This window comes from Cydia splendana, chromosome 12 (genome assembly GCF_910591565.1).
Source record: "Cydia splendana chromosome 12, ilCydSple1.2, whole genome shotgun sequence".
In the NCBI taxonomy this organism is placed as follows: Eukaryota; Metazoa; Arthropoda; class Insecta; order Lepidoptera; family Tortricidae; genus Cydia; species Cydia splendana.
Genome location: NC_085971.1, coordinates 9,096,437 through 9,120,628, shown reverse-complemented (window position 1 = coordinate 9,120,628; position 24,192 = coordinate 9,096,437). Strand labels below are relative to the sequence as shown.

The 24,192-nt window shown below is 37.4% G+C and overlaps 4 protein-coding genes across 5 annotated transcripts in view; 2 read left to right on the top strand and 2 right to left on the bottom strand.

The window, feature by feature from the left end:
* Window positions 1-4,028: 4,028 nt before the first annotated feature.
* LOC134795409 (coiled-coil domain-containing protein 93) lies at window positions 4,029-12,351 on the bottom strand. Its single transcript, XM_063767240.1, has 10 exons — window positions 12,180-12,351; window positions 11,896-12,104; window positions 11,506-11,773; window positions 10,972-11,133; window positions 10,696-10,743; window positions 10,081-10,382; window positions 9,643-9,762; window positions 5,419-5,648; window positions 5,213-5,333; window positions 4,029-4,519 (listed from the first exon to the last, which is right to left on the bottom strand). The coding sequence occupies exons 1-10, from the start codon at window positions 12,261-12,263 to the stop codon at window positions 4,288-4,290; spliced, it is 1,776 nt and encodes a 591-aa protein (XP_063623310.1). The 5' UTR covers window positions 12,264-12,351; the 3' UTR covers window positions 4,029-4,287.
* A 725-nt stretch (window positions 12,352-13,076) lies between these two features.
* LOC134795426 (ubiquinone biosynthesis protein COQ9, mitochondrial-like) lies at window positions 13,077-18,354 on the top strand. 2 transcript variants are annotated; one of them, XM_063767264.1, is made up of 7 exons: window positions 13,122-13,261; window positions 13,353-13,998; window positions 15,278-15,633; window positions 15,716-15,807; window positions 17,303-17,423; window positions 17,746-17,949; window positions 18,194-18,354. In XM_063767264.1, exons 2-7 carry the CDS (start codon window positions 13,404-13,406, stop codon window positions 18,227-18,229), a joined length of 1,404 nt encoding a protein of 467 aa, XP_063623334.1. In that variant the 5' UTR covers window positions 13,122-13,261; window positions 13,353-13,403; the 3' UTR covers window positions 18,230-18,354. The 2 variants fall into 2 exon arrangements, with proteins under 2 accessions (XP_063623333.1, XP_063623334.1); XM_063767263.1 differs by lacking the exons at window positions 15,278-15,633; window positions 15,716-15,807; window positions 17,303-17,423; window positions 17,746-17,949; window positions 18,194-18,354 and having other exon boundaries at window positions 13,077-13,261; window positions 13,353-15,180.
* LOC134795428 (uncharacterized) lies at window positions 18,227-20,475 on the bottom strand. Its single transcript, XM_063767267.1, has 3 exons — window positions 19,821-20,475; window positions 19,381-19,674; window positions 18,227-18,711 (listed from the first exon to the last, which is right to left on the bottom strand). The coding sequence occupies exons 1-3, from the start codon at window positions 20,318-20,320 to the stop codon at window positions 18,567-18,569; spliced, it is 939 nt and encodes a 312-aa protein (XP_063623337.1). The 5' UTR covers window positions 20,321-20,475; the 3' UTR covers window positions 18,227-18,566.
* Window positions 20,476-20,725: 250 nt separating this feature from the next.
* Window positions 20,726-24,192, top strand: part of LOC134795422 (F-actin-uncapping protein LRRC16A) — a 45,475-nt gene continuing 42,008 nt past the window's right edge. The window contains exons 1-6 of the mRNA XM_063767261.1: window positions 20,726-21,014; window positions 21,161-21,258; window positions 22,455-22,505; window positions 22,715-22,823; window positions 23,244-23,347; window positions 23,858-23,970. Of these exons, the coding sequence (XP_063623331.1) occupies window positions 20,954-21,014; window positions 21,161-21,258; window positions 22,455-22,505; window positions 22,715-22,823; window positions 23,244-23,347; window positions 23,858-23,970 (536 nt within the window). The 5' untranslated portion in view covers window positions 20,726-20,953. The remainder of the gene's footprint in view (window positions 21,015-21,160; window positions 21,259-22,454; window positions 22,506-22,714; window positions 22,824-23,243; window positions 23,348-23,857; window positions 23,971-24,192) is intronic.

The window sequence follows — 24,192 nt, the reverse complement described above, 5'->3', positions numbered from 1 at the left end:
TGAAAAAACATGACTTCAAACCTAAACTTAAACAGTATTCTTCAAGAAGTCAATTCTGAATTCCCCCCTACACCTCATTTCACACCTTTAAAGGATGATTTTTGAGATAACTTATTATATCCTGTCTCGGGACTCAAAATATATGTGTACCAAATTTAAATTAAAACTGTTCAGCAGTTTAAGCGTGAAGAGGAGTTTAAAAGAAAGTATTTTAATAAGTTTATATGTTTTTACTTCGGAATGGTGTCAATGTGATACCTTAACTAAATGTGGTACTGCGAATTTATACGAAAACGATACCAAACATGGCCTCGTAGCTTTACTGTTGTAGAAGTTAAAATAAAATTGAGAGCCCTAAATTCTTATTACTTGGCCAAACTTGTGTAGAAGGAAAAGGTAAAATAAAAGTCTTCGGCAGGAATATAAGACACAAATATATATTTTTTTTGCGTTACTATTTCATTCATCAAATATAAACATACCTTGATTATACTATTCTAGTGAGATCCTCATAGATAAACAAAAACATTTACTTAAAAAATTACAAGGTCGAAATGTCACGGAACTTGTGAGAGTAATATGTGAAAAATATAAACTTTTATGACAAAAAAAATCTGGACACAATTTAAGAATCACCCAATTGCGTCGAGGAATCATCTGTATTTTTGCTTGTTTCATTACCTCCTCGCTTCTTTTTTGTCCTTTGTATTCTGTAGCAATTTGTTAGATCTGAAAATAAAGATAACTTGCGTCGTCACGGATGTCGATTTATAGGTTTTAGGGAGTGCAGAATTCGAAAACGATGATCATTTTATAATCCAAGATGGCGGCTACGTATTTTGTCATAAAAGTGGAATCCAAAATAGTCATCATTTTCGAAATCTGCGCCCCCAGAAACCTATAAAACGACATCCATGACGACTTTTATGACATAGTGCATGGCCGCCATCTTGGAATCCAAAATAGTCATCATTTTCGAAATCTGCGCCCCCTAAAACCTATAAAACGATATCCATGACGACTTTTATGACATAGTGCATTGCCGCCATTTTTAAATTGAAAATGTTATCATTTTCGAAATCTGTGCCCCCCAAAACCTATAAAACGACACCCATGCCGACTTTTATGACATAGTGCATGGCCGCCATTTTGGATTCCAAAATGGTTATCATTTTCGAAATCTGCGCCCCCTAAAACCTATAAAACGACATACATGACGACTTTTATGACATAGTGCATGGCCGCCATCTTGGAATCCAAAATGGTCATCATTTTCGAAATCTGCGCCCCCTAAAACCTATAAAACGACACCCATGACGACTTTTATGGCATAGTGCATGGCCGCCATTTTGGATTTCAAAATGGTCATCATTTTCTAAATCGGGGCCCCCTAAAACCTATAAAACGACATCCATGACGACTTTTATGACATAGTGCATGGCCGCCATCTTGGAATCCAAAATGGTCATCATTTTCGAAATCTGCGCCCCCTAAAACCTATAAAACGACACCCATGACGACTTTTATGGCATAGTGCATGGCCGCCATTTTGGATTCCAAAATGGTCATCATTTTCAAAATTGGGGCCCCCTAAAACGTATAAAACGACATCCATGACGACTTTTATGACACAGTGCATGGCCGCCATTTCGGATTCCAAAATGGTCATTATTTTCGAAATCGGCACTCCCTAAAACCTATATATCGACACCCATCTCGACTTTTATGACAAAGTGTTTTGCTACCATCTGCATGCAAGACATTTCTATTATTTTTACGTACAAAAATGGCCCCCTGTCAACTTTCAATCGAGATTTAATCGATAATTTATTCGATTAATATTCAGATTAATTCAATTTCAATCTATGTTAGGTCGACTAAACTAATCGCGATTAAAATTTGAATATTTCATTTTTTTATTCCATTAATTAGTCGAATAAACAGTTAATCGATTAATGCCCATCTCTGACCACGGCATTTTTACACTTTGAGAATATCTGAAAACAAATCAACACAAGGAGCCATTTTGCAAATCCAGTAACATACCAGTAACTTTGTTATTACTTTTGACAGCGCGTGTCATGTGTCAACACAGAGTCGACACAAAGTCGAAACATTGCAACTACTTTGTGACTGCAATATTTCTCAGCCTTAAACCATATTTATACATCATAATTAACAAGTTTCGTAGTATGTAAAGCGTTATTTCTGTTATTTAAGTATAGTATACGCATCGAAGTACTAAAAATGCTTCAAATAATATAGTTATGAACACAGGCACTGAGAAGTAAACAATTTCATTTCCGGATAAACTAAAACAATGTGGTGGCGCGTTGATTATATTACACTTAGTTTATCAAATCACTCGAGCAGTTTAATTCCCCATAATAATTTAAGTCCTATTGTAATATAAATGCAAACAATATATAATTACGTCTTGTAATCCGTTTTAGAGATGGCGTATTAATGTCACTTATTTTTATTTAAGTATTTTTCTATCTGACAGTTTCCATTTGACAGGAACAAAATGAACGAATGAACGAATGATTTTGGCATAAAGTAGTCGCAAACCCGAAACAATGTGTGCACACGGCGACCACACTTTATGTCACTTTGTGTCATGTGTCGACCCTTCCCCATTTCTGGTAACTGTGTCGACACGGCGACGACTCTGCGACTGGAATTGTGACCGAAACAGACGGTGTCGACACAAGATGTGTCAACACCGCGTCGTAACGGCGACTGGAAATGGTTGTATGGGAGGCACAAAGGAAAAATTATACGCGTTAACCTCAATAAAAAAAAATGTCGGCGATTGAGCCCTGGGTTGTCATCCAAGAGACCACAGTAATCCGTATGTCCAACTTAATAAACTTGTCCATTAAACTCATTAAAGTAAGGACGCTAAGCACGAAGAATATCTTACATTGACCCGCCTGTTCCTATCTCTATCGCACCCGCGTAATTATATTGCTGTTCCGCTCTTACTGCCAGCAGTCAATGACACTGTGCGAGCGGGACGGCAAACGAAAGTCCTCGTGCTTGGCGTCCTCACTTTACCTTAACGATGATGGACTTCTAGAAGTTTTGTTTGCATTATGCACTTATATTGTAGCCATTATGTAAGCTTACTATGGATAAGGATCGTTTGCGTTTCCTTTGTGCTTTTTAAAAATGGTTCAATAACAAAAAGTTCCACACAAAAACAGTTAATAATTTAACTCGAATATCAACACTAAGAGTATTCCTTTCTTTCGTGACACGTTCATTGGCATTCTCAAGTAATAAATAAAAACTATAAAGATCATTGCACTTGTTAAAAAATCTACATCATCAACTGTTCCTACCCTCTTTTAACTTCTGCAAGCGTCTCAAGTTGAAAATACGGCTAGCACAGGAGTGGCGCGAGATAGACCACCTGTCCTTCTCTAATTAATAAACTTAGAAAAAGGCATTACAGGTGACACTCATACAAAGAAAGTTTAGTTCATTCCATTCGTGCTAGCTTTCGTGAATCAACCTGTAGAAATCACCAGATTTTAAAAGAGCCAGAAATGTTGTTTTCAGTGATCTAAGAATTATTTATTGTTTGGGTGGCTTGAAGATCCGCAAACCTTCTTCAGTCTCATGCGGCTCACGAGTCACGAGCCGCTGCGCAGTTCGCCGACACCTGGCTTATGCCATAGATAGGCTAAGTATGGTACAGGAGTCCATAGGCCTCCCGCCCATAGGACTCCCGTACCCCCAGAAGTGTTAAGCCATATATTTAGACGGCTCAAGAACTTGCATGTAATTTTTGTTACATTGCGGTATTTGGTCGATCGACTGAATTCATTGTACTCTGTAGTTAGCAATGTATCGAGTATTGCATGCAAGTTCTTGAATCGTCTAAGGGTGGAATCACATCTTTCAGCACCGAGCCGCATGCTGTCAGCTTTCCGATGCGTACTCATCTTCATACCTACTAGAGTTAGACCAAGAAAAGTCTGCAGCGGTTTTGACAGCACACGCAGTGCAAGTGTTATTTGATACGTCATAATTTCATAGAAGTTTGACGTTTAAAATAACACTTGCACTGCGTGGGCTATCAAAATCTCTGCAGACTTTTCTTGGTCTAACTCTAACGAGCGATTTCTCACATACAAAATGCGGCTCGATGCTGATAGATGTGATTCAACCCTAAGCGGGGCTTAACATTCGCGTTGACATTCCTTATACGTATCGTATGTGAGCATAACTTATAGGTATCGGGACTTGTACTTAAACACACATTTCCACATCATCAGATCAGCTGTTCCTCTTTCCAAACCTCTGCCTCTCTTCTGCGAGTTTCTTAAGAGCTGCCGCATACTGTCTCTGGACGTCCATGAGCCGTGAGTACTCCGCGTGGAGGGCCGTCTTCTGGTCTTTCTCGTGTTTGAACTTCTGTTCGACCTTCTTCACTGTTTGGTTCACCCATTCGACGATGGACTCGAATTGAGTCATGAACTCATCTCTCTTTCTGGCTGAAGACATGGCCCTGTAACAAATTAGTTAATTCGTACAGAGGACGAAAGACATATCTAAAAACCCTCGTATGTAACGCACCTACGTTTATGCACTTAAGATCGGTTTTCCTAGGATAGCGGTGCCGTTATATAGCGGCCGTCTCCATACAAATACTATTTGTATGGAGACGGCCGCTATATAACGGTATCTTAGAAAACCAGAGCATTAAGACGCAGAAACGAAAAACAACATCAAAAGAAAACAAGAGTGATTATATGTTTGTGGGTTTCTAACTTATGTAATTGTACAGTAAACGGCACAGATAACTGCCCCTCGACTGCCTAGAAACTTGTTTGCAGAGGGGTCAGTTATCTCTGCAGCTTACTGTACCTACCTACGTGTTCCAGCTTTGCCTTTAAAATTAATGATTAAAGGGGCCCACTGATTAACAGTCCGCCGGACGGTATCGGCCTGTCAGTTGTTCAGAACTGTCAAAATTTTGTTCTAACTGACAGGCCGATACCGTCCGGCGGACTGTTAATCAGTGGGCCCCTTAACAGTTGAATAGAACACAAACATGAGCTGAGAAATTTGCAATATAAAGGCGATTTGTGGCCCTATGCCGCACAACATTGGTGGAATCCCGTCTTAATACACGATCTAAGATACAAAATGTCTTCAATGTCATTAGCAGACCGGGACAGATGTAAGATAAAATACTTACTCTTCATAATTATCCAAAATGGAATTTAGTAGACTTAATTCCTTTGAGGTATAAAGTTTCACTTCAAAAAGCGTATTGTAAAATATATAATACTGTTTAGTTTCCTTGTGTTTAGATGCAACTGTAATAAAAACAAAAATACCTAATTAGTCCACTGTCCTTTTTAAAGTCATTATTATTTATTATACAAAATTCGACTTTATCACCTTGATTATAGAGTTCAATAAATCTCTTCTCATACTGCAGTAGTTCAGCAGTGCCGGGAACCTCGTCTAAAGCTACAGTGTACCTTAGAACCTCTCTGTTTAATCTGGCCAGTTCCAATCTCATATTGGTTATAAATGCTTTTAATTTTTCTTCTCTGTCTCTGAACTCTTTTAATTCAGCTGGAGTGAGTGGTTGCTCCTCAACTTTAGCTGCAGGGTCTCGGGCGGCACTAAAAGAAAATTACTTTTTTATTGCTAGTTCCATATTGTAACTTTACCAACTTTCAATCCCATCAAAAATATACTGTTCATAGTTCACTAGTGAGCCCCAAATTAGTGATTACAGCAGGAGCCAACAATGGGGCGTAGGTATAGTAGGATTGGGTAGAAAAATGTCGAGACAATGCACAAGCTTTACCAATTAAGATAAACAGGACAAATAATTATCTATCTCACCTAGGCGCAAAAAATGTTAGGAACTCCTGATCCAAACAGTTAAGCACACTTCAGGCTACAAACAGCAATATTCTTAACCTTTTGGACGCCAATGACCGATATATCCGCACCGCAGGTTCAACGCCAAAGACCGATTAATCGGTCACAGACCACAGAGCAACATAGACCGACGTGCATATGCATAAAGTTCAATTTCAGTTTTGACACGTGGCGTCCGAGTGACAGCTTTTCTGTTTGACACGGCGTCGAAAAGGTTAACTGTACATAGGTGGACCTTATGCCTTTTGTAATAAGGTTTACGAACTGTCAGTTAAGAGCGCTCTTACAAGAAAAGTCGAAATAATGCAAAATTGATGATACTAGTCGACGAAATTCAGGACTTTGCGCTCATTATTAGAAACAATGAGTACTTGTTCCAGTAAAAGCGTCTTCTTATCTTTATAAATATCGTTGTAAATATTAGAAAAAGGACTTATTAAATTAGTAATGATTTTTTTTCTGATGGTCGTTTCCGAAAAACCCCGTGAAGCACTGAATGGCGAGCTCTTATTTGGAAATGTTGAGAATTTTACTCTGCTAAACCTGGCTATTTTGTATTACTAATACCCTGTACTTTAGGCATATCAAACTATATTTTTCCTACATACCTTTGAGAAAGAGAAAATCAAAGTAAAACGAACTCGATTTTCTCTCCGAAACAAGTGTCAATTCCTACGAAAATCTACTTAATATCGAAGTCATTTTCATACTCAAGCAATCTGCAACGTTTGCTTATACTGTTGGTATACATTAGTGTTTATGAAATTCTACTATAATTTTTTGGCAATTTTTTGAAAACTACTCTATATTACCGATGACGCGCGCTGCGCCAGCTCAGTGCCGCGGCAGAGCTTGTAGAGGCAGGACGTGTGTCGGTCGGCTCCGCACATTTTCAACGGCGACGACGAGGTTTTTTATCATTGTGTGCGGCGGGCGCCGTGTAAAACGCTATACTGTGTGCGTGTAAACCGCAACGAGAGACTTTGATCCTAGCACCGTTTTTATAGTATTATAATTTATAATGGTACAGTTTAATAAACTACCGGACAGGATTAAAAATATTTGAAACGACCTGACATTCTATATGTATTTATTTGACTCAAGATAGTACTCAGGGTCTGATGATGGAGCCGGAAGGTGGGCACCGGTACCAATCAACCATGCCACTAAACCACTTTGTGTTTAGGCTCGTTTTATTCATCTCAACAAGATCTTTGACACAAGATAGTACTCAGGGTCTGATGATGGAGCCGGAAGATGGTCACCGGTACCAATCAACCATGCAACTAAACCACTTCGTGTTTGGGCTCGTTTGATTCGGCTCAACAAGATCTTTGACTTAAGATAGTACTCAGGGTCTGATGATGGAGCCGGAAGGTGGTCACCAGAACCAATCAACAATGCAACTAAACCACTTCGTGTTTAGGCTCGTTTTATTCGTCTCAACAAGATCTTTGACTTAAGATAGTACTCAGGGTCTGATGATGGAGCCGGAAGGTGGTCACCGGTACCAATCAACCATGCAACTAAACCACTTCGTGTTTAGGCTCGTTTTATTCATCTCAACAAGATCTTTGACACAAGATAGTACTCAGGGTCTGATGATGGAGCCGGAAGATGGTCACCGGTACCAATCAACCATGCAACTAAACCACTTCGTGTTTGGGCTCGTTTGATTCGGCTCAACAAGATCTTTGACTTAAGATAGTACTCAGGGTCTGATGATGGAGCCGGAAGGTGGTCACCAGTACCAATCAACAATGCAACTAAACCACTTCGTGTTTAGGCTCGTTTTATTCGTCTCAACAAGATCTTTGACTTAAGATAGTACTCAGGGTCTGATGATGGAGCCGGCAGGTGGTCACCGGTACCAATCAACCATGCCACTAAACCACTTCGTGTTTAGGCTCATTTTATTCGTTTCTATAAGATCTTTGACACAAGATAGTACTCAGGGTCTGATGTTGGAGCCGGAAGGTGGTCACCGGTACCAATCAACCATGCAACTAAACCACTTCGTGTTTAGGCTCGTTTGATTCGTCTCAACAAGACCTTGGACACAAGATAGTACTCAGGATCTGATGATGGAGCTGGAAGGTGGCCACGGGTACCAGTCTACCATGTAACTGAACCACTTCGTGTTTGGGCTCGTTTGATTTGTCGCAACAAGATCTTTGACACAAGGTAGTACTGAGGGTCTGATGATGGATCCGGAAGGTGGTGACCGGTACCAATCAACCATGCAACTAAACCACTTCGTGTTTGGCTTCGTTCGATTTGTCGCAACAAGATGTTTGACACAAGGTAGTACTGAGGGTCTGATGATGGATCCGGAAGGTGGTCACCGGTACCAATCAACCATGCAACTAAACCACTTCGTGTTTGGCTTCGTTCGATTCGTCGCAACAAGATCTTTGACACAAGTTAGTACTCAGAGTCTGATGATGGAGCTGGACTGTGGCCACGGGTACCAGTCTACCATGTAACTGAACTACTTCGTGTTTGGGCTCGTTTGATTCGTCGCAATAAGATGTTTGACACAAGATACTACTCAGGGTCTGATGATGGAGCTGATGATGATAGACAGGTACCCGTCGCCACCTTCGCGCTCCATCATCAGACCCTGAGTACTACCTTGTGTCAAAGATCTTGTTGAGATGAATAAAACGTGCCTAAACACGAAGTGGTTTAGTTGCATGGTTGATTGGTACCGGTGACCACCTTCCGGCTCCAACATCAGACCCTGAGTACTATCTTGTGTCAAAGATCTTGTTGAAACGAATAAAACGAGCCTAAACACGAAGTGGTTTAGTTGCATGGTTGATTGGTACCGGTGACCACCTTCCAGCTCCATCATCAGACTCTGAGTATCACCTAGTGTCAAAGATCTTGTTGAGACGAATCAAACGAGCCCAAACACGAAGTTGTTTAGTTACATGATAGACTGGTACCCGTGGCCACCTTCCAGCTCCATCATCAGATCCTGTGTATCTTCAGTGTCAAAGATCTTGTTGAGACGAATCAAACGAGCCTAATCATGTTACTACATGGTTGATTGGTATCCGTGACCACCTTAATCATCATCAGATCCTCAGTACCAGTTCGTTTTTAAACCCTCGTTGATACAAACTTTACAACCTATAGGTACCAAATGCAATGACGAAACATGTAAATAAGCGAGTAGGTACCTACAATTTCTTTCGAGTAATATACCTTCAAAAGTACGAGTATGGGGCTATTCATAAATTACGTCGTTTCAAATGGGAGGAGTGGGGGGGGGGGGGGTCTGGACATCGGATGATGGTAACATGACGTAGGAGGAAACAGATTCATCCGAAGCTTGATTTTTGGATGATTTGAGGGGTGGGGAAGGTCAAAAATCGTCAAAAATAGATGACGTAATTTATGAACAGCCCCTATGTACATTTGCACTGCATTTAGTATTTTCGTACTTACCAAATAACAGTTTTAGAACTTTAAAAGTTAAGTACAGTTAGTGTTGTTATGGTTGATTTCAATATGCTTCGCGAAGGATCAAGAATGTTTAATCCATCATTGTAGTGCGAGTGTGGTAGAAGGGATCGGCATACTGAGCTCGCACGGCCTGCCGCAGCGCGTAAAATACCTAAACTCGCTCAACGCCGAAATGTAATAGCGCTCTTAACAGTATGGCCGATGATACAACAGAGAGTGAGTGAAAGTGTAAACACTAAATAAAAAAATATATACCTTAATTCTTCTTGTAATTTCTTGTTTTCCTTCTCCCTGTGCTGGATTATTTGCAACAATTCATTTCTATCCCGCGCCAGTTCCTTCAAGGTCTTGTAAAATTTCTTCACATTTTTGTCACTAAAAGCAAATGTTACAGTTATGTCAAAATACTCGAGAAGTGCTTACATTAGGCACGGAGATTTGTACTGTTTAGGTAAGATCCTGTTCATACATAAGGAGTCTTATAGTGACCAAGCCACCTCGCCTACCACCAACCAAGTGGTCTATGTAAACTGTTTTCCAATAATTTCTAGTATTATATTTAAGTGCTACTACCACTGTTCTTCTTCTTATTACAAGAGCTTTAACAGTGCCAGGCGCCCCATTTTATAGCAGGTTCTTGGCAGTGAATGTCTTAGGTTGTTAGGTGAAGTTCATGGGCTGTTTGAGACTTACCTACTATCATCAGAGTTCATCATCTTATATGTAATTTTATGCAACTTTTCTAAAACACTAGCATACTCCTGCTTTGCGTTTTCCATTCTACTTTCATGTTCCTTCTTTGTTCTTTCTACTTCTTTCTCCATAGCATCAACAATTTTAGTGAGTTTGTCCACTTCCTCTGAATATTTGAGCTTTTCACTTTCTTCCAGCTCTTTAGAAAGTTCTCCAGTGAGTTCGGAGTGTAGCACTGCATAGTGAATTTTGGTGTCAGCAGCGTCCACATTATTCTCCTGATTCTTTGTAAACCTGTCAGTCTAGAATTGAACATGTTATAAAAAATAAGAAATTAAAATAATATAGTGTGACAAAAAATAAGAAATTTATTTTCAATTTTTGGGCACAATTTTATCTCTAAAGTAAGCAAAGCTCTGTTAATATATGTGTAGTATTAACCATGTGGCACTACACGTAGGGATGATAAACACACAAATTTAAATTTTAACCCAGAACTCAGGCTTCATAGGCAGGGTAGACTACTGAATAGACTAGGACTACTATTGGTAAGAGCTCATAAACAAAATTTGTCATGGACTTGTGCGCAATTATCATTTTATTTGGGATACTTACTTCTGTTGTTATTTTAGATGGATCAGCTAATGTCTTTTCATAGTCATACTGGAACAATCATAAAAAAATGTTATAAATGCAGGAAATGTCCAAATTATGGTTCTAGGAAAATTACATGCTATTTTTTTTATTGCTTAAGTTTGACAATCTATTGCAAATTTAAGATGAATAGAAGAATAGAGAGAATTCCTCTAGTATTGACAATTAGGTGAGAGCTACCTCATAAACAAGGGGGTGGGAAAACAACACCCCTTACTCAATTTAATTTAAACTTACCAGGAAATCAAGTCCCTCATCCTTTTTGCTCTCATCCTGTTGTGTGGTGATGTGAAGGAGCATCCTCTGGTCGTATTCAGAGAGGGTGGCATTGACCTGTTCCAGTTCTTTTGCTGGCAGGCCACCTATCCTCTTGCGGACTCTACATGGTTTGTATAGATTCTGAAAAAAAGGAAACAAAAGATGGTTGACAAGATGTTTAAAAATATTTGGAATTGTAAAAAAATTAAAGTGCAGTTTAGAAAAACATACAGGCAAAAAGTTCAAGCTCGTTACAAGTGGCAATAAAATTATCTTAAATTTAAAAGTGGAAAAATAACTGTCTTGAGTGAGACTTCATGGCCTCTGGATTGATACTGTAGCACTCTGCCATCTGAGCCACCAAGACCTCATCCATAGCCAGCAAATCTGCAAGCTGGAGTATCGATCCAGAGTCCGTGAGTTCAAGACCCAACCAAGACAGTAATTTTTCCACTTTTAAATTTATTCTACACTTAATATGTTTCTGCTTGTTAAAAATTAAAGTTATCTTACTTGTAAAACAGATAAATTCTTCAGCAATCTTTCTTTTTGTTCAAATACTTTTCTATCTGATTCAAAGATATGTTCCTTGTCATACTGCATCACTGCAAACTTCCGTAACTCATCTTCTTTTGCTTCTCGGAACTCACTTGAGTATTTGATCAGCCATTGTATGAGGGGGTAAATGTTGATGAAATCCAATCCTTGGATTTGGTGAGGCTCAATTATGAATGGGCATTTCATTGAAGGTAGTACTTTAACTATTTTTTCTGTTAGTGCACTGATAAGAGAAAAAAAAGTTAAATATGTGTGTGATGATTGCAGCTTATGGTTTTTAACAAGCTGCTCAAAGTATTAAATGTGTAACAGATGCATTATAATATAAATCCACTGTCTACTTACATCTTTTTTCCAATAGTAAGGTTCTCCTCAAAGAGTAAACTGACGTCCACGTCGATATCACACAACTCTATGCACCAAGACAGCCCGCCGACGATCTTGTCAAAAGCCGACAGACCCTGCAACTGGGCGCGGTAGTACCCGGCCGCGACCAAGGCGTCCGATATCTCGTGCCACTTAACCAACTGTTCCGCATCTTCACGAACCTCCACCTAAAATTATGCACAACGAATTAAAAACAAAGAACATCACTGATAATTTTATTTGATCCTCCCACTTTACATTACCTCTTTTCCTTGGTGATCTACACCACTGTAAATGTTCATCAACGGTTTACTTCGAGTAAAAATATTCTTCTGTTTTGCTGCCATTCTTACTATATTAAAACAATTACAGCAGATTATTAAAACCTTTAAAATAAAAAAATAATTTACATTCTGTTTGCTCGCTGCTTCAGTGTGTCTCAGCAGTGCCCCGAGTTGTCAGTCGATGTCAATCGTCAATCGTATTGTTCGACTTCACGCTATTATGCCAAAAAATGTTTGTGCAACTGCTGAAACAGTGAAATTATTAAATAGAATAGACAAACATATATTTTGAATGAATTTCAATTAAAATGAAAGAAAACAGTTTTGTCTTTATAAATTGTGCATTTAAATATAATCATTTATGGAGCTATATAGTCACATGACACGAAGTTAACTAGATACATTAAATATAAGTATTTGAACGTTTCTTAAAAATTAGTAGCCCAGATTTTGTATAGACGGTCAAGCAAATCTTGTCAGTAGAAAAAGGCGCGAAATTCAAATTTTCTATGAGAAGCTATGCCGTCGCGCCTACATTTTTCAAATTTGCCGCCTTTTTCTACTGACAAGATCCGCTTGACCAAGTATACACTCCATTTCTCGCAACAGAAACAAATGACCATTGGATAGAAGTACTCGGATTAATATTGACTAATTTTAGCTGTGTTTAAAAATTAAGCGAGCTTTATTGGTATAATATTTTTATAATTTTAATGTCTGCAGAACTATTCAAATAATATCAACTTTATGAAACCCCTGGAGTGAAAATATTTTAACGATGTAACGAAACGTAATTTCCAAATTTCTCATCTCATGTCACTGTCAGCAGTGTCAGCACCAAACGTATATTATTAATTATTATACTCTTTGGTCAGCACGCTCTTCGTTTAACGCATCGTGAAATTGCGTGAAATTTTTGGCTTATTATAATTTCAGTTGTAACATACTAGTCTACAAACTCAATAGATAGAAGAGTAATTCATTACTAACATCATTGCAGCAGTGTATTATCTTGGTATTGCAACACTTCAGTATGAGCAAGTTACCGTGCATCTTTCGTTGTAAGTAGCAATTGTTTTTTCATAACACACACGCTAATATCTGCGTCAACAAGGTTTTTTTTCCTTTAGAATACAATTTGATCTATTTCAGAAATCATTGACGGCATTATTTGGTTGATCCGGCTACATATCAACGGTCGCAATGAGTGATACTGTAGATCTTGTGGACTTAGTGTCTAAATTATTAGATTCAGGAAAGTATAAAGAAGTTCTCAGTGTTCATAATGAAGAAAAATATGCGAGAAGTTTCAAGGATAATTGTTGGGATATGATCTCGGTAGCTGTTAGCAAGATACAGGATGAGACTATAGTTATCAAGCCTTCACTTTACAGCACTTGTGAAGAACTGCTGGCTATTATTGTCCAGAAAGCAACACCAGAAGAAGCACTACTGGAGTTTATAGAACAAGTGGAAGTGGCTAAGAATGATGCTCAGTTTGGAATAGTGCTTACTCCACTGCAACAGCTTCTGAAGAAACTGTCAGCTAAAAGAGGAAGATCCCTGGAATGGAGCTTAAATTCAATAAGTACCTATATGGAAAATATTCCCACACCTGAATTTCCGCTGGAGGGCAAGGCACGCTTACTGGCTGAGTGTGACCCTAACATCAGGAGAATAATTCGAGTTTACTCTTTGATACCTCCATTTTATCAACCCTTTATTGAAGAATTAAAAGCACCTGAATCTAATGTTAGAACCAAACAGATAATAGCTGCATTTTTAATTAGCCTCCTTGGCAAACCTTTGATCTATCTGGATTTGGACATTGAAAACAATGAACAAAGTGAAGCCAGACTATGCTGCACTACAATTGTGAAAGATATCTGTTCTTTAGAGAAAAACATACTCAAGTTTCTTGAATATGTTGCAATTTGTAACAAAACCAATTCCAAGTTGAAATCATCTGAAAGTGATGTAGAAAAGCCACCTTATGATCATAAAGACAAACTGAATATGCTTACACTTTCAGGCTTATACTATGTTGTCCTATCTTCACAATTTGATTTGCCTGACAATGCTATACCACAAGTTTATGCTAGAGAATACATTGTGCATACTGGAATGCTATGTGTCATTTATTTACTGAATTGCCCTGAATATGGCCCACAGTCCAAAGGATTGACCTTATGTAACACTCTAGTGAAGAGATTATCTACAAATGCTTCTCACACTTTATTATCAGCCGCAGTTCACTTCAATTTATGCAAGGCAATGATAAATGTAGCTATATTCGCATCATATGACAGTCTTAGAAAACCTGCAGTGAATACCATCCGTAACCACATTAACTGTTTTGAATATGGGGGAAGATGCATGTTGATCAAATACATCATTTCAACTTCTAATCATTCAGGAATGATTGGTTATGCCATAACCCTGTTGAAGAATGCTATAGATGATGCATTTAAGGATACTAAAATGCCAGCATGTTTCACTTACCCTCAAATGATGGACTTGATAAAAAAAGTGTGTCATATGCCCCATGGAGCACAATCAGATCTGATGGAACTGAGTGATCAAATAATATCAGTATTAAACTTCCTAAGGTATTTAGTTTTAAGAGACAAAGCAAATGTTACTGGAATCAAAGAGTGTTACGCATACATAGAGTCAGACTATCTAAGTACTTTGAGGAATGCATTAAATTTATCTAAAGCACACTATGAAGTTAAACTGAAGGATGTCAAAGAGGGTACAGATCTTGTAGAAACTAAAATTTCTATCAATGTGGGAGGAAATCCATTGGATAGCATACCTGATGCACAAAAAATTGAAATAATAAATTCTGCGCTGAATTGTTTCCATTTAATGGATGGTCTTGTGGCACGTTTATCTGAATGTATCACTGTCAACATATAAATATATTGCTTTGTAAGAGTATTTTTGAAATAAATAACTACTATATTTGAATGTTTAATGTTGTTTACTTGTTAAAATCTATTCTGCACCTAACCTTAGCAGTAGCATGTATGAATTCAAACTGGTTTTTAAACGAAGATTCATTTTGTCAACAGCCATAAGGAATGGTCGTAAGTTCGTATTACCACTTGCAACAGTTCCTTTACAAAACACCCAAAGACAAATAAGATACTACAGTCAGACTGCTGAGAAAGAAATTAAAGCCCCAGCAACAACAGTGACAACTGAGCATGAGGAAAATCAGTATGAAGAAAGTGTTAAGACTCGAATTTTGGAGAAGGCTCTAGAATTTGTTTCCAAGAATGGTTGGTCCGTAGAATCGTTGAGCGCTGGTGCCGAAGCGGCTGGTTACCCCGGTGTGGCCCACGGGCTCTTTCCTAATGGAGGGGGTGACTTGATCCACTATTTCAACGTTAAGTGCAATGATAGTCTCGTTGATCAAATGAAGAATGTAAGTAACTAAAGACACTTTTTTATATGGGATATGATCACACTCTGCAAATATTGGACTTAAAATTTCTTGTTGATTTCAGTGGCCCAAAGATCAAGTAAAGGAGTCAAAAGTACCCGCAAAATTTATAGAGAATGCGATCATGACAAGGCTTCTTATGATTGAACCCTACAAGTAAGTTGTTATCCTAATTCTGAGATCCAGCTGAGGTTCTAACTATGTATGTAACAGGGATGTTACGGAGCTCCGGTTCCGTTTCCGTTAAGGCGGAACTTCCGTTTGGTATTACACATCCGTTTCTGTTCCGGTTCCGTTATGTTTGAAACGGAAGTTATAACGGATGTCAATGCTTCGCGCGGCAGCGGCGTACATCAAAAACAAACAGGTTCATACCAGTCATTCGCTCATCGACCCGCTTGCCACGTACTACGCTAATTTGTTGTTTGATTGTATACTTTGTTTTATTCGTGTTATTAAAATTAAAATCGTATGTGTTCTGTTGTGTACTGACTACTGACTGTGTGTAGTGTGTGGTGAATGTTAGTGTGTAAAACGCACAATGAAGCCGAAATCAAGTTCGATTTGGAACTATTTTGATGAAGCTAGTGGGGACACGGCTAAGTGTAAACTTTGTCTGAAGGTTTATTCTAGAAAGGGGAAAACGACTACATCGTTAAAAGTCAGGCTCCGATTCTGGTTCCGGTTCCGTTTCCGTTTTCGGTTCCGTTAAACTAAATTGAAAACATCTGTTTCCGTTTTCGGTTCCGATAAAACCACATCCGTTACATCCCTGGTATGTAAAAGGATATAAAATAAAACACTAAGAAGTGACGTACGTAAGGGGTTGTGCACAAATCACGCGAGGTGTTTTCGGCTACTTTTTGACCCCTCCGTCCCCGTTATCCTCACGTGTATTTTTTTTTTAATTTTTCTATCCGACCGATTAAGGCCACGCGCTCCAAAATTTCGTAAAATAGACTCGCTATTTTGAAGTGCGGAGTGAAGATTTATGTTTAACGAAACCGAGAAAAAGTATCTTCTCATGTGGTAGATATTTTTTCTTAGTTTCGTTTACTGTAGAAAAATACACGTGAGGTCTCCTTGTACCTCCCCCTCCCCCAACGTGATCTGTCGTGATTTTTTCGCGACCCCCACCCCCCCTATCGAACCTCGCGTGATTTGTGCACAAGCCCTAATCTAATGCAAGTAATGCGGCCCTTTCGTAGACATTGCTTTGGACGAGAGGAAGTCTATATTTTTTACCTAGTCTCTGGTAACATCAACCATTAGGCCGCCTGTAGACGTCCGTTATTTTCGCCGGACAATTGTCCGGGTTCGGCGACGATGTCTTGTTTTCTTGGGTGTAGCTGTCGGTAGCAACACACAAAACTAGACGTAGTCGCATAACACAGTCCGGTTTCCGGCGAAAATAACGGACGTCTACAAGCGGCCTTAGGCGGGTCCACACAGAACGAGCCGCCTCGTGAAGCAGCTCAGTCGGTGGAAACGTGCCTCGCCCGAGGCAATGCCCCTGAGGCACATCCACAGACGTCACAGACCGAGCTACACCGCACGGCAATTTCCTCGCGAGGCAGCTCGTATGTGTGGACCTGCCTATTATTTTATTATTGATATTTATTCACTATAATTTTATTAAATTATGTTGCAGAAGTACATGGCCGAAAGCAATGGCCATCCAAGCCCTTCCAAACAATGTTCCTAACTGTTTAGCGACTTTACTTTCTTTAGTTGATGATATCTGCTACCATTCAGGCGACCGGAGCGTAGACGTAAGTATATCCATAGCAGCTACTTTTAACTTGTGGTACAGTCAGCAGCAGAAGTTGCTAAGCGGGCCAGGTGTTCAAAATGATCTTGACGCGACTTTATTTTTAAGAGAAAGAGCGTGTCAAGGTAATTTTGAACACCTTGCCAGTTTAGCAACTTCTGCTGCTGACTGTACTTATATTAGTAGATATGTCCCAGCGCGGCGGGCCGCGGGCTCATAGTCGCTTTATAGGCCCAGGGTTAGATTTATGTTAATATTATAAAGATTATAAGCTATAGGTCAATAGAATTAGCGTAATATATACACGTAACTATTATTTTCAGTTTAATTGGTATATTCGTCGTGTGGGTCTGGCTGGAATCTACAAAGCGTCAGAACTATTCTACCTCACAGACAGCAGCCCGAACAACACAGCGACGAAGAGTTTCATCACGTCACGCATCAGAGACGCAGAGCTTTTGCAAACTGCACTCAGTTTGAACCCAGTTTCAGCCACACCACAAACGCTAAGCGCTGCTTTTGTTACCGTAAGGCTTTTTACTAAAGGCACATTTAAATTACACTTATGAATAGTAAACTACCTGCCTTCTGTCTGCACTTTCTATCCTTGATATTATTTCTTATCCTTATTATTTATTGAATGCTAAACTATGAATGGTACCTATTTGAGTAATTCCGAAAATCACCTATGAGTATGAGTCCATCATTTTTAGAGTTATCAGACAGTATAAAGTCATTGTGTGTAATACTAATGTTGCCTTTTTTTTTCAGGCTAAAAATGTTTTGGGAATAAATCCACTGAAGTAATTCGGAGATTATATTATATAAGAAAACATGGCCACTTTCAACTGAAGATTGGGTACATAGTAATTTTCTTGACTGCAGTATTGTTAATTTACTTGACTTAGAACAATATAGTTATTTTCGAAATCTTTCTGCATTTTGTCATGATCTTGAAAACCTAAATAATACACCACATGCATAACAAGTTCATACGTAACAATACACAATTACATGAATATTAAAATATAATATGTTTTTGTATAAAAATGTATAAATACTTTTTACATTTTGATATAGTACGAGTAGGCTTACAATATTGGTACATTGAACAATTGAAGGCACAATAATTGCTTTGTCTAAGCTATGAAATGACTATGTAGTCACTGCCTCTAGACACATAAGAGATCAAATTAGGCGGGAGTGGTAATTTGCTCCATATATTCGCTGAGACAGTTTGCCGTATCACAAATCTGCAGATCATTTGAAGTGAGTCAAGTCTTGCAAATCTGGAATAAAAAAAGTGCATGTTTATAACTTTGAAAACCAGTGAGGTTTAATTTAAAAAAAACTGGAAAATAAAAGTATGTATGATTTTACTACCAAGATTTGATTAAGTAAAGCAGCATTAGCATAAAATTAAATCTATAAATAAAAACCGGCCAAGTGCGAATCCGACTCGCGCACGAAGGGTTCCGTACTATTACGCAAACAACGGCAAAAAAATCACGTTTGTTGTATGGGAGCCCCACATAACAAAAACCCGACTATCGGGTATTTTATGATTTCGTTCCCAGGCCTGACGACCCGATAGTCGGGTTCCTGGTACTACTGCTTTATATGAAGAAATTGTTGTGGCCTGGCACTGACGTTTTGTTTGGCTGAGTGGCAATGAATGTGTTAAATATTAATTTTATTCTTTTTTTAGTATTTGTTGTTATAGCGGCAACAGAAATACATCATCTGTGAAAATTGCAACTGCCTAGCTATCACGGTTTTTGAAATACAGTCTGATGACAGAGAAACAGATGGACAGCGGTACAAAATCCTAAAAAACTAACCAAAATGAAATTATAAGAAACAAAATAGCAAATTATTGCTGAAACACTCATTATGTTAAAGAGAACTAAGAACTACTTAACAAATATAAGAATTAAATATAATAGATGCTCAATTACCTGTTCAATGGCCTTGCTAGCTTCACTGGCATTTCAAAAAGGTTAGATTTCACATCTACAGCAGAACAATGCTCCGATATCCTATTTGCTGGCACAAATGTTTCATTGTTCAATGAGAATAGTCCATTTGCATGTCGGAGTCTAGCATGGAGAGTGCGGCCCACACAGCGAAAGGATACACAGAGAATATGACGGGAGTCATATGAGTCTCGCACCAGAAACACATTATCGTGTTGACCTGCTAACAGCTCCTCTGCCTCACTTGATGATATACCACCCCAATACCATCCATGCCTGGAAAGAGATTAAGTTATGCAATAGATTTTTTTGTTCCCAAACAGTAAAGATTTTGTACTATATTTCTATTGAAACTATGCACTCGGCAGTGGGAGGATATGGGCTGAACAGATAGATAAAACTATGTATACTGATATACTCACTTGGACAGCTGACAGTATATGGCACATGTTTCAAGTGACGCATGTTGATGGTGTCCTCTAAGGACTGAGTGACCATCTGAATGTTGACATTTCATTACTTGTTTATTATATTCAACGACTTTCTTATCGTCACTATCAATAATTGACACTGGACCCTTTACTAATGACGTTGAGGGTTCACTATATTTGTTCTTTGTAATGTTGCATATGTGATCCTCATCATTGGTTTTATTGCTGAAATATCTTTGGAGCGATCTCACACTGCCAGAAATAAACAGTTTGTTTTTCCAAAACTTTACGAACTTACTAGGGTTCATCTGAGGTTTTCGTTCGGGTAAAAATACACAATGAACTATGTCAGCATTAGTGTAATCTCTTTTGGTATCGATAGTTCGTTGTAAATGTTTGCATTCCATTGGTTTTAGCCATTTTCGAAGACATCCCGTCGTTAGCCATTTGCGACGATTACAATGGGTACAGCGTTCGTAATTTTTGTTCATTTGTACAGTCGATTACTACTAGTTTTTGGATTCTCTTTTTGTATTATAAAATGAAATTATAAACGGTTAACAGACTGAATTGATTTTACACATTAACTTTAGTTCACATTTGTTGTATTTATACATACACTCATCCACCGATGAAGATATTTTGCTTGTATTTGACAGATTTGTATAGTCTATGTCTTGATTGTCTACTGACAATAGAGGAATAGACAACAGACGTTCTCTATTAAAAAGTTTTTGTTTTGTCTACGGTTATGTTAAAGTGTTTTTACACGAGCAAACTTAGTTGAATACAACGCGAATATGAACTACGAAGTGAATCTTTATGATATGGTCCGATCGTGTACAGTAATTTAAATGTATGTTCTTTTCTAGGATTTTATTTCTTCTCTGTGCAGGATTTTGATTTTTTAAATTTAATCTGTGTGCGTACGTATTGAGCCGAGGTGTGTGTGTTGTGAGTGATTTTGGGTGTATAGTCAGATTTCCATTATTCTATCGAAATGCCTTATGATTTCCCTATTTTTACTAAATAATTAGGATTTTAACACTTAGGTTTTTTTATAAAAGTACTGTGATAAGTATGGATGCTCTGTGTATTGAAAATAATTACATTTTATTGATGTAATGACATTGAAGAAAATAAAAAAAATGTCAACAAAATCTCAAATATCCACAGAATTAAGCGGTGCGTATTATTTTTCGATATTAATAAGGGTTGTTAAACAACCAAATATCTTAGATTTATTTATTCTATAATAAAGTATACGTAATATGATTTCCGCAGTGGTGATTCTTTTAAGGATAATATTTTTTTTAATTCTAACATTGCAGACAGCATCAGTAATGTACTGGGTAAAAATGTTAAAATACTTTACAAATCCCTTGTTCGCATGGAATCGAGAGGTGACAAAGTTGATAACAAAGTATTGGTGAGTAAAAACAACAAACAACTATTCAAAAGACTAATTGTAAATAAATATCTGGGATTTTGATGAAAATTATTGTCTCTCCTCTTATTGTAAATAACATCAATTTTGTGTGTGTGTAGCTGAATAACCTAATTTTTAATAGCTTTGTAAACAGCCAACAGCAGCAGTAAATATTCAGCAAAAAAATAATAGAACTAACTATATACCAACTTGAGTGTAAGCTTTTAATCTTTTGTCTTCACATTCATTGATAATAAATTCTTAACAAGTGTGAGTCACTGAGGTGTGTCATACATATTGCCTGGCTGTGTAGCAGTCCCTGTGGACACACACCCACAGGCAAGTGGTCATTGTGAGCCCAATATAAAATAGGTAGCCTGAATTATCCTCTGTATGTTAACTCTAATTGATTTCATTGATGCTTTGGTGGTTTAGATGCTTGTTATTGTTGTGTTAGATAAGATACATGGACGTTTTGTTTATGTAAACACTTTAAAAGATTGTAATATGTAAACTTATTGTAGTTTTTATTTATCTTTGTAATGGACTTTAAAATTATTTTAATTTTAATAACACACAGTTGAAATGGAATTCAAATAATAGTTGATGATCAGACATAGGAATCCGCGGGGCAAATTGTGAATTAAGACTTAATGTTTGTGCACTTATGGTACTAATTACAACAAAATAGTTAAAAAATAGTTTTTAATTGCCTAGTCGTTATAAAACAGCCTAAATTTTGTTGTAATTAGTACCATAAATGCACAATCATAAAGTCTTAATTCACAATTTGCCCCGCGGATTCCTATGTCTGTTGATGATTTTTCTAGTTTTTATGTTTTAACTTCACACATCTTTTCACCTCTGTGTATGATATGGATCCTGATCCTGACCAAATGTTTAGTCATCTTTTTGAATTTTTTTTGAGAACAATTTTTTCTGCTCTATACAGTACAACTGAGGTTTAAACCCATGATTTTTGACCACCACACACATATAAAAGGTTAAAAGTTTAATTCAAAGTAAGCCATATAAAGAACTTAATCATATTATTAACAGAAAAAAATATAAAACAGGAAATATGTTACAGCTAGGCTAGACAGTAGCTGTAGGTATGTTATTATCTATGATTACAAAAATGACATAATAGATAAGCGTTTAAATAGATAACTAGTCATTCTGTGATATGTTTTCAGGTTGTGACATCTTATAGAATCTTTATAACAACAGCCAAAGTTCCAACTAGGGTAAGAATTCACAAGTATTATTTGCATGTCATAAATAATTGAAGCAACATTTACAACTCTAATAAGCGGACTAACCTGCACTTGTGGAAGCGCAATAAAAGATAAAAATCTCAATTAGACTTATCTATCAATCTAATTGAGGAAGCTTGTGAGATATTTTGGAGACATAATTATTTTTTTTATTTCATATTTATAAATATTTTTTTTAGGTTGACAATGGATTTCACTTGATGGAAATAGAGGCAATTGAAAGTAAAAAGGCAAATCACTTGTCCATAACACTCATTCATGAACACAAACCGGTGTCTATTCTCATTGGTAAGTGACTAATTGCTACTATTGTATGCTAAGCAGCCGCTGACACTGACACCAAACCGAGTAATGTGATGTTTTTCCTTGTGAAGATTCTGCATTGTTTCTTTTTTGCGTGTTTATAGTCAATTAACTAACACATTGTCAGTTTGTGGTTTGTGTGCGGCATAGCTTTGTATAGTTGGCCAAATATATTTTACCGTGCCTTTATTACCAGGAGAAATAAGGAAGTGTTTCAATATATTTGGCCACTGTGGCCGTCAGTATCTATTTAATGCTGACTGTAGTGAAATGAAATTATTATTTCGTCAGCATTTAATAAGATTTTTAATGTACTTATCAAATTTTTACAAATAATTACGAGATCCATTTTTCAACTTGCACTTTTTGTACTTCGAATATGTATTTATATGTTTTCTTTACCAGGCGAAGAAAAGCAATCAGAAGGTGTTATAAATGTTATGCATGCACTTGTTGCTGCATTTGACGACTTATATCCAAATGTACCCATAGAGGATATAATATGCAAGGTAAAATAAAAACAATTACTGTCTATTTTTACTCTTAAAATAAGGGTTATCCGCAGATGGTCTAGAACGCAAAATGACTAGTGTGTTGTTTTGCCTAAATCGCAATTAGTCTACATCGCAAACGGTCTAGAACGCATTACCTTAATTTGTTTTATTAATCGGCAACAAAAGGTCCGTTGACTTCGCCATTTACAATGTACACTCATGCGTAATTAAGCCAATTTCAACTTGTTAATTGTGTCAGACGGAATCAGAAAGTTAGTTAAGTTAGTTAGTTACATATGTATATTTGGCAATTTTTTTAATAGTAAATTTTAAACTAGAAATGTGAAGTCGTGAACACTTTTAACAATTAAAATAATATATGAAGTAAGGTTTTTAGGGACCATTTTGTTAACATTAAATTATAATAATTCTAATTGATAATTTTTAAACCTACAATTTTTGAGGTTGAATACAATACAATGTAAGTTTTAAGAGGCAGTTGCTTAAAGTATGATTTATTTACAGGTCAATTTACCGTTTCAACTACAACAAGTAAGCGGCACTAGGAAACATTCTACTTGCGGGGATTTCTCTAACCAATATGCAGCTATGTGTGATCTTTGCCAAACTCCGTTTAGGTAAGTTCGTGCTAAGGCACTTATCAGTCTATTCAACTGTATAATTTAATGGTGGTACATATAATAGTCTAAATCGATCAATTTTTCAAGCTGATCACTAACGTAAATTAGGTTGAATTTCGTTCTACATATTTCCATCCGTTTCGAGGATTCTCAACAGGAACACCACTTACCAACGAGCAAAGGCGCCTAATAGCTCATAGGTTCATCATAATCTTCCTG

Excerpts from the sequence above, each read along its gene's own strand:
- LOC134795409 (XM_063767240.1), bottom strand. The coding sequence starts at position 12,263 with ATGGCAGCAAAACAGAAGAATATTTTTACTCGAAGTAAACCGTTGATG. Across the intron at positions 5,649-9,642 it reads AAATTACAAGAAGAATTAAG|TGCCGCCCGAGACCCTGCAG; the intron begins GTATATATTTTT and ends ATTTTCTTTTAG. Across the intron at positions 4,520-5,212 it reads ATTTTGGATAATTATGAAGA|GGCCATGTCTTCAGCCAGAA; the intron begins GTAAGTATTTTA and ends AATTTGTTACAG.
- LOC134795426 (XM_063767263.1), top strand. The coding sequence starts at position 13,404 with ATGAGTGATACTGTAGATCTTGTGGACTTAGTGTCTAAATTATTAGAT.
- LOC134795428 (XM_063767267.1), bottom strand. The coding sequence starts at position 20,320 with ATGAACAAAAATTACGAACGCTGTACCCATTGTAATCGTCGCAAATGG. Across the intron at positions 19,675-19,820 it reads ATATACTGTCAGCTGTCCAA|GCATGGATGGTATTGGGGTG; the intron begins GTGAGTATATCA and ends ATCTCTTTCCAG. Across the intron at positions 18,712-19,380 it reads CTAGCAAGGCCATTGAACAG|ATTTGCAAGACTTGACTCAC; the intron begins GTAATTGAGCAT and ends TTTTTATTCCAG.